Source organism: Plectrocnemia conspersa, unplaced genomic scaffold (assembly GCF_051122295.1).
Source record: "Plectrocnemia conspersa isolate PC_06_02 unplaced genomic scaffold, ASM5112229v1 ptg000002l, whole genome shotgun sequence".
Classification (NCBI taxonomy): domain Eukaryota; kingdom Metazoa; phylum Arthropoda; class Insecta; order Trichoptera; family Polycentropodidae; genus Plectrocnemia; species Plectrocnemia conspersa.
This window is the reverse complement of record NW_028277166.1, coordinates 21033803-21042981: the sequence shown is the minus strand read 5'-3', so window position 1 is coordinate 21042981 and position 9179 is coordinate 21033803. Positions and strand designations below refer to the sequence as shown.

The window sequence follows — 9179 nt, the reverse complement described above, 5'->3', positions numbered from 1 at the left end:
TCCGTGACGTCTCGAACTAATAGCTCTCAAACCCCAGCAGTGGAACACGAATTTTTATTTAAAGAAAATGCGCTATTATTAAATAAACAAATCTATTGCTTATAAAATTATTACACATAATCATTTATAATAATCAATATAGATGTCACCGATTCCCAGACTTTCAGTATGATGGTTTTAATACTTACTTGAAGGTATTTATTATATCTGATTGACTTACTCAGTTAGTACAGATTTAGCCCATTATAACGCATTAGGCTTACGCCTGTCAGGTTACAGCGGAAGATTTAATAAAATAAATATATATTATAATTCTATAATTAATGGGCATATTTAAGGGGCATTATTGGGCTGCGCTAGACTTATTCCGGCACTTTAAACGGTGAAAGGGAGTTTGATTGGTTGAATACTCTGAAAGTAACAAGTCTTATCGCAGCTCTGAAACCAGGAAACCCTTTCTCGTTGTGTTGAATTAGCATACCGCTTACTATAATAATTATAAACGTCAATGATTTTGACACATAGCTATGATAAATATCAAAATGAGGATAACTGAAGAAACTAAAAGAAATATAAGCAGTTTTTAAAACCCATCAGTCTCAATTAAAATATTCTGTATATTCGGTTCTGCGCAAAAATCACAAGTGATATTTTATTTATAATCACATTTAACTCCTTTAGTTAGCGCCTAAAAAAGGTTGGTCATTAATGTCAATAATTCGGCTCGTTTGCCGACGGTGGCGCGTCGACGCCAGCTGGACGACTCTCGACGCCACCTGACAGTTGGACAATCCGACACTCTGACAGCTCGGCTGTCTCTCTACCCCTAAATATGGGGAACACTGACACGAAGCTAGCCTATCGCAGAGCCGTCCTTCAGCTCACTTCCAAAACTCAGGTCATCATCCTTCAACCTCATCCATCACAATACTCTTTTACCCTTTAGATTAACCTTTACCAGCACAAAATATATCCATAATCACATACCTATAACTGCACTCTTAACATAATGTCAATCAATAAATGTACATAATAAACACAAATTTCATATGGTATATGTTATAATAGATTATCATTGTTCAATCAATATCAGATATTACTATACTAAACGATGATCTTGAAAATACTTTTTAAGTCATTGAAAATCAAAGCTAATTGATTGAAAATTGTATTCCATATGGTTTGTGTATGTTCATTTCACACAAAGTTTCACAATGGTTTACTTTCAAAATTATGCATTAAAAATTTGTTTGCACATGTGATATGCTATTACACTATAATGTTGCTCAATTTCTATCATTTATGCAATAACATTTTTACATTTCAGGCCATCGACGGCGCCGATGAAACGTTTTGGGATCAGTTTTGGTCTGAGAACGTCACAAACGTACAAGATGTCTTCACATTAGTTCCCGCTCCGGAAATCAGAGCTTTGAGAGAACAAGCGCCTTCCAATCTTGCTACATTGTGCTATAAAGCCGTCGAGAAACTTGTCAAAGCTGTCGATATCAGTTGTAGAACTCAACACGAACAACTTACCGGTCTGTATAATGCATCTTAATGTTTGAAACAATAGCAATATAAATAGGCAACAAATTAAATGCTCAGTAAAGCTCCCACTACCGCTATTACCTACAATACTAAAACTAATTTTAAAACATTTAATCTATACTTAAATTAATAATATTATTCAAAAGATCATATATGTATATAATTTTGGTATACAAATATTTTGTAGTTATTTTGTGGTCAAATTTAATTAAATACATTATTATTAGGCCTAAGAAAATTAATCTTACATAATATTTATGTAATACCTCTATCAATTTAAATGGTAGTTATGACATGTTAATAAAACGCATAATGAAATCCATATAAAAATGAAAAGAAACGTTTATCATAGAGTCTGGGGGCAGATCCCGATTCAACTTTTTCGCTGCCCTTGCCAAACATTGTTTTTTAACAGACAATTTTTGTAGGTATTTTTAAAAAGTAAATACCTTATTTTATAAAATATAAAATAGTAACAAAAAACACAAAATGCTTTTAAACATTTAATTTAAAAAAAACATAAATAGAAATATTTTTAAAAATCAATGAAATAATATAAACACAAAATTAATTGAAAATGTTTAGGACTAATAACAAAAAACTATAATATGTATTTTAAAATTTAGTTTCAAAAATATACAGTACACAATATCTTTAAAAGTCAATGAAAAAATATTATATAAACACAAAATTAATTAAAAAAAGTTAAAAACTAATTATAAAAAAATACAATATCTATTTAAGAATTCACAAAATATTACAAAAAATGAATTTTAAGTTAAAAACTACAATAATGAATACAATTTAAATATAATATATATTTAAAAATTTGCTTTTAGAAAGACAATTGACAATAATAATAAAAATAAAACATTTTTAATCGAAAAATTTTCATCTCACTTTTTTTCTGCAAAATCTCGTATGAGTTCATTAAAACACAATTTATCACATAGCTCACGCTCGAAAGCTATCATAGCCAATCCACTTAGTTTATCTTGAATCATCGTGGATCTTAAATATTTTTTGTAATGATTTTTAATTTTTTAATATAATTTAATACAATTCTAAGGGCAATGTTGATATTTGGCCCAAAATTTAATGCTCTAATGAATTTTAATACTTCCCTTGGAGATATATTTTTTCTATTACTGTGCACAGAACTGAAGATTCATCTACAAGGCCTTCAAAGTCTTGCAAGACGATTCATTGTGTTTATATTAGATGACTCCCCATCAGTTAAAATATTTTCCATTCCTTGCAATGATTAAAAAGCTATGTCTTAGGCATCTATCTTAACACCTAAAACGCCTCACTTTTGCGCGAAAAAACACCCGTACTTGTGTGCCATCGAAAAAAGTGCGAAATAATCGCAATTTTCAAATTGTCATATTACTAAAATTACGCTACTGATAATTATAGAAGTGGGTGTGGGCACTCACCAAATACAATATCATCAATGAGAAATTTTCGGTCGTAAATATTCAATTTACGCAAAATGTTTGTCGCTTTTGCAAAATGCCATAAGTCATAAAATGATAGTTCAGAATACAAACACCACATGTGTGACTATCCTTGAATTTGTCGGCATCGGTTCTAAATGAGAATTCGTTATGGTGTGACATTTATATGAACTGACTTAGGATTTTGTTAAAAAAAAAATTTTTTAACAAAATCTCGAACGTGATTTTTCTAAATACTCTTGAATTACTTAGTTTAACTCTACTTTGCATTAATTTGCTGACAATATTTATCCAATTCAACGTTTCATACCAAATTACAACAGGACATGAAAATTTAAACTGTTTAACTTGCTTCACTATACCGAATATGTGTGGATACGAATATGTGTGGATACATCCAAAAAAAGCGTTAATAAATCTATGATGTATATGAAATAAAATTTGATAATACTATTACAACAAAAATAATTTTCTTATTTGCCCCCACATTTTTTTTTATTAACCCTTTAGTTGCCGAAATATCTGCTTTAGCTACTTTTACGAGAATTGCCGGAACCTACGTCATCATATATTAAATAATCCATAGGCTGTGGGGAGTGGTTAGTTGAAAGGTGTATTTCCGATGTTAGACATTATTAAAATTATTTGCTTTAATTTTGTACACGTAAATTCATCTAGCTGTAAAAATAATTTATTAATTATGTATATGTTCTTACTCAGCTCTCAATTGTATTCGACTATTGACAAGAGTGTTGCCTTACATATTCGAAGACGACGATTGGAGAGGCTTTTTTTGGTCTTCTTTGCCTGCTTCTTCATCTGAAAATGAAGACTCGATGCCTTTGGCACAATCACTAATTAACGCCCTATGTGTAAGTTTTTATAATATGTTTTTAATTCGGTAAATATAGAATTTATTTGTATTATCACTTTTTATTTTCAGGATCTACTGTTCTGTCCAGATTTTACTGTTGTTAGTTGTCGTAGATCAGGACCTGTAAGTAAATAGTTTACACTCAAAAGTTCGTGCTTTAAGAATCTTGTTTCATATTTATGTATGAAATTTCAGGATAAAGCTGAAGAACTTTCCGCTTTAGACAGCTGCGAATACATATGGGAGGCCGGAGTCGGCTTTGCCGTCTCTCCGCCGCGCATTCCCCAATTAGATGCGAGACGAACCGAACTCCTAAGATTGCTACTCTCTTGCTTCAGTGAAACTATGTATCGGCCTCCTGCCGACATTTCATCTCAGCCCAATAAATGGATTGGGTAATTATATTAGCAAAAATCAACAATGATCTATAATATATTGATAAAAGTTTTTAGCAACAAATTAAATGGTCAGAAATTAAATCAACTTTTGGTTAGAATAAAAATTAAATCTCGGTCAGAATTTTATTAACAGCCTGGTCATAATTATATTATTTAGGTTCAGCATAAATATCAAATGGTTAGAATAAAAATAGCATAAGGTCAGAATAAAAATATAGGATGATCAGAATTAAAATAATGAATGGTCATAATTATATTATTCAGAATAAATATCAAACGGTTAGAATAAAAATAGCATATGATCAGAATGAAAAATATAAATATAAATGGGCAATAATTTTATTTTGTTAATATCTTATAAAATGTCTCACTTGCACCTAAAATTTTGCAAAATAAGTGCGAGTGAGCGTTGGTCAGCACAGTGAATAACTCGCAACAAATCGATTCAATTGTATGTAGGACATAAAGGTATTCAGAGCGGCAGCGGGGAGCACGCTTGGCTTGTTGTGTTGACATCTGACAATGTTACGAGCCCAACCAAACAAGTTGGCCCCAAAACACCTTGATAATGATAATGATAATGACTATTGCCAACTGAAAAAAAGAATTCTGACCATCTGTCAAAATAATTCTTACCATTTAATATAAATTCTGACTAGTCCAATTTAAATAAATATACTAGCCAAATTATTCTAATCTTTTCAGCTACCTGACGTGTCCGGAAAATCGCCACGCCTTGCCAATGTTTACGTCGCTATTGAACACTGTATGTGCTTACGATCCAGTGGGGTTAGGACTGCCGTACAATCATCTACTGTTTCAAGATTCTCTGGAGCCACTTGTGGAAGTCGCTCTTCAAATTTTGATAGTCACGCTAGATCACGATACCAGCTGCGGTACTAATGATGGAGAGGACGTAAGTTTTTTTAAATTTTGAGATTATTTAAAATGCATCTTTAAGGAGTTTCTCATAATTTTACGTTTTAGAACAACATTCCTGATAATTTGTTCATAAATTACTTATCGCGTATCCACCGCGATGAAGATTTTGCATTTATCTTGCGTGGAGTGACACGACTTCTGAATAATCCATTAGCGCAAACATATCTTCCGAACTCTGCTAAGAAAGTACAGTTTCATCAAGAGCTGTTGGTGCTGTTCTGGAAGATGTGCGACTATAATAAGGTTTTTATTTCTAATGATTACGTTTTTCAAATGTAAGTTTGCTTTTTTTAATTGAAGGTATGTTTTACAGAAATTTTTGTATTACGTTCTGAAAAGCAGCGATGTGTTAGAAATTCTGGTGCCTATTCTTTATCATCTTAACGATTCCAGAGCTGACCAATGTAAGTATATCGTCGTTTTTGTAGTTCTAATCCATGAAGATATCGTTTTTAGCAAAAAAAATGTACGAATTAAAAAAAAATTGTAACACCAGTATTTTATTTTGTAATACCGTATAATACCGTCAGTCGATTTTTGCCTCAATACCGGTATTACTGGTATCGGTACTACCGGTATTACAATCCCTAATTACAATATTGAAATCACTACAAAAAAAAGTTTATTACTTTTACCAAATTAAAATGTTGTAGTAATACCGAAAATATTCATATTGATTGCTTTTAGTAGTATGTACCCATTTCAAGCAGGATTTTGAGTTTTACATTGTAATTATACAATTTTTCTTATCAAAATGTCTACAAGAAAATAAATAATGTATGTCTACATATAAATTTATCAAAATGTTATGTTACAGCAATCACATGTTGTATTGTATGTGTTCATTACACCTGTACTTAACCTTTAATTAACAGTGACCTTCTGTTTCATACACTACTTGCTATCGCTGTTTCAATTGATCATATATGATACAATTTTATGGTTACGATACATATAAAAATAAAAATGCATATCTAAAATGTCAAAGCAAAAATTTACAAAATATGTTTGTTTCAGCTCGAGTTGGTTTGATGCATATTGGAGTTTTCATACTTTTGCTGCTATCTGGTGAGAGAAATTTCGGGGTACGGCTAAACAAACCATACACAGCCACAATACCTATGGATATTCCGGTGTTCACCGGAACACATGCCGATCTTTTGGTTACCGTTTTTCATAAGATTATAACGACGGGTCACCAGAGACTTCAGCCATTGTTTGATTGCCTACTAACCATTTTAGTAAACGGTCAGTAAATTTTAATACAAAAAAAAAACTGAAGTAGTTATGTCACCTAATGTATATAAATAATATTTAATTTATAGTTTCGCCTTATCTGAAAACGTTATCGATGGTCGCTAGTACAAAATTGCTCCATTTATTAGAAGCTTTTAGTACACCTTGGTTCCTATTTTCGTCTCCGGCTAACCATCATCTTGTGTTCTTCTTATTAGAGATGTTCAACAATATAATACAATATCAATTTGACGGTATGCAATTTCATATATGATACATCATTATAACGTTTATCTCACTAACTTTCTTCTAATACTCAGGCAATTCAAACTTGGTGTATACGATAATCAGAAAGAGGAGCGTCTTTCACAATCTTGCGAATCTCCCGCATGATAACGCGTCTATCAGGAAAGCCTTACAACAAAATCGATCCAGCGGAAGCAGCTCTCGAAGATCGTCAGCGGCTGCTCAGCGACCGGCCAATCCCGAAAGCAACGGTCAGAGCGACAGCGGAGACGAAGTAACGATGGAGGGCTCGAGACCGGCGCAACCGGCTGAACCTGGAACCTTAAAAGCAACTCTACCCGATACTCCCGGTTCGTATTCAACATGTAATAATTTTTCCAAAATGATTATGGCTTACTTTTGATGTAAATAATGATTCGTTCGGGCGTAGCTATCGGGCAGATGACCGAGAGAGAGTCGGCTCATCCCGTTACGCAGATCTTGGACGTTCAATCGCCCACACCGAATAACCCGACTGACGAATCTCAACTTTTGACGTTTGTCAGTGATGAGATTAAATCGATTAACGCACAAGATGTGAGTTCATTATAAATTGATTTTTTTCTATAAATTATGAATATTTTTATGTTTGATTGTAGAAATTATCAGAATTAACTTTAAACGATAAAGAAGAAGTGGATAAAGAGCCTAAAAAAATAGACGGAGCGAGCAAAGATGTGGAATGTCCTAAACCGGTTTCACATTTTCAGCGATCGGTCGCACAAGTATGTAATGAAAAAATATGTACATCGTTAGTCTTTTGTAACGATTGTTATTTTATTTTTTAGAGAGGTAGTATTCGAGTGGCAGGCGTCGATAATATGAATTCAGCTTCGAATAACACAAACAACGTTTGGACTCCCACCGTCGAATGGGTCCATTCGTGGAGGAGCAAATTGCCACTGCAGACGATCATGAGACTCCTCCAAGTCTTAGTGCCTCAAGTGGAAAAGATATGCATCGACAAGTAAGAGCTATTTGAAAAGTTTTAATACTTGTACATTAATTAAACAATATTTCATTTATTACATTTTTACATCGAATCGCAGAGGCCTTACGGATGAGAGCGAAATCCTTAAGTTCTTACAACACGGGACATTGGTCGGGTTACTGCCCGTACCTCATCCGATTCTCATCCGAAAATACCAAGCTAACACTGGAACTACAACTTGGTTTCGTACTTATATGTGGGGAGTTATCTATCTCAGGTATTTAATCAATCATAAACTAAAAAATATATGACAAAACTTAATTATTTATTTTACTTTTTAGGAATGTCGATCCGCCAATATGGTACGATACTGATGTAAAGCTTTTCGAAATCCAAAGGGTATAATCGTAATATAGGTTGAAAATATATCATTTTAACTCTAATTAAATCTTAACACTAGTCAGCGTAATTTCTAAGATGAAAGAATATATATTTTTTGTTTATATCGAAATGTGTTTGTTGATTCTGTCTCTTCTTCTATATTAATTCACCTCCACTATATAAATATAATAAGATGTATTTTGTAACTTATAATTAGTGTGTGTATTTGTAAGTTATATTTCAATCGAGAGTTATTTTTTTATTGTTATGTATTTTTTTAACAAACGTTGATTGTGCTTTTTGCACAATTATACGTACGTGTGTCGATAAAGTAAGAAAATCATAAAATTCTACTTTTCCTTGATGTTGTATGATGCTTTTATTGTGAATTCCAAAGATTCTCTTACTTATAATTTTTGCTATCAATATTTGTACAAATATCATTCTACTAAAATTTAAAAATATTCCTTATATCAAAGTATTATTATAGTATGCATTCCAACATATGACATTCAGTACTTAAAAAATATTTTTATCAATCTGTATTATATTGATAGATCTCATGATTCGTCTATTTATTGCTCATCCATTTTTTGTATTATAATATTCCATTTTACGCATGTGCGTTTATGAATTTAATGTAATTGTGAATTTTTAAAGAGTATTGTTTAATATATTTAATTATGGTATACGCATATATCGGATACATTTGTATAATGTACCGTAAGATATCTACGTGTATAACAATTTACTTATATAATTAATATTTATTGTCTTTTAAATGAAAGAAAATGTATTTTATAAATAAACAATATATTTACTATGCACGTTTAAGTTCGGATGTATTATTTTAATAAGATTCCCATTTGGTAGAGTATTTATCAAGAGTGTGGATGAATCATCATAGAATCTACACATGTCAACGAAAAAGTCACCAGTATTGAAGAATATACGCCATATACCCTCTGGCTAAATCAAAATATTAGACTATCAGAAAAAAATATAATGTATTTTGGTAAATAATATTCTTTTAGCTTTCGGTATAAGTAATACGATATTGTACCAAAAAAATGCGCTACAGTATACCCTCTGCGAATTTTACCATTACAGCACTGCTTGTA

At 31.8% G+C, this 9179-nt stretch overlaps 1 protein-coding gene across 1 annotated transcript; it reads left to right on the top strand.

Moving 5' to 3' along the window:
* The first annotated feature begins 730 nt into the window (after window positions 1-730).
* Window positions 731-8889, top strand: LOC148238037 (protein HID1). Its single transcript, XM_088181706.1, has 16 exons — window positions 731-898; window positions 1328-1541; window positions 3732-3883; window positions 3955-4008; window positions 4081-4280; window positions 4989-5199; window positions 5271-5468; window positions 5539-5629; window positions 6243-6473; window positions 6551-6715; window positions 6782-7057; window positions 7138-7283; window positions 7346-7471; window positions 7535-7713; window positions 7796-7954; window positions 8019-8889. Exons 1-16 carry the CDS (start codon window positions 833-835, stop codon window positions 8080-8082), a joined length of 2532 nt encoding a protein of 843 aa, XP_088037832.1. The 5' UTR covers window positions 731-832; the 3' UTR covers window positions 8083-8889.
* Window positions 8890-9179: the final 290 nt, after the last annotated feature.

What these genes read in the sequence shown, in the direction of transcription:
- LOC148238037 (XM_088181706.1), top strand. Translation starts at nt 833, where the DNA reads ATGGGGAACACTGACACGAAGCTAGCCTATCGCAGAGCCGTCCTTCAG. An exon ending in CGATTCCAGAGCTGACCAAT is followed by an intron (nt 5,630 to 6,242) that starts GTAAGTATATCG and finishes TGTTTGTTTCAG; the next exon opens with CTCGAGTTGGTTTGATGCAT. An exon ending in TGGGGAGTTATCTATCTCAG is followed by an intron (nt 7,955 to 8,018) that starts GTATTTAATCAA and finishes TTTACTTTTTAG; the next exon opens with GAATGTCGATCCGCCAATAT.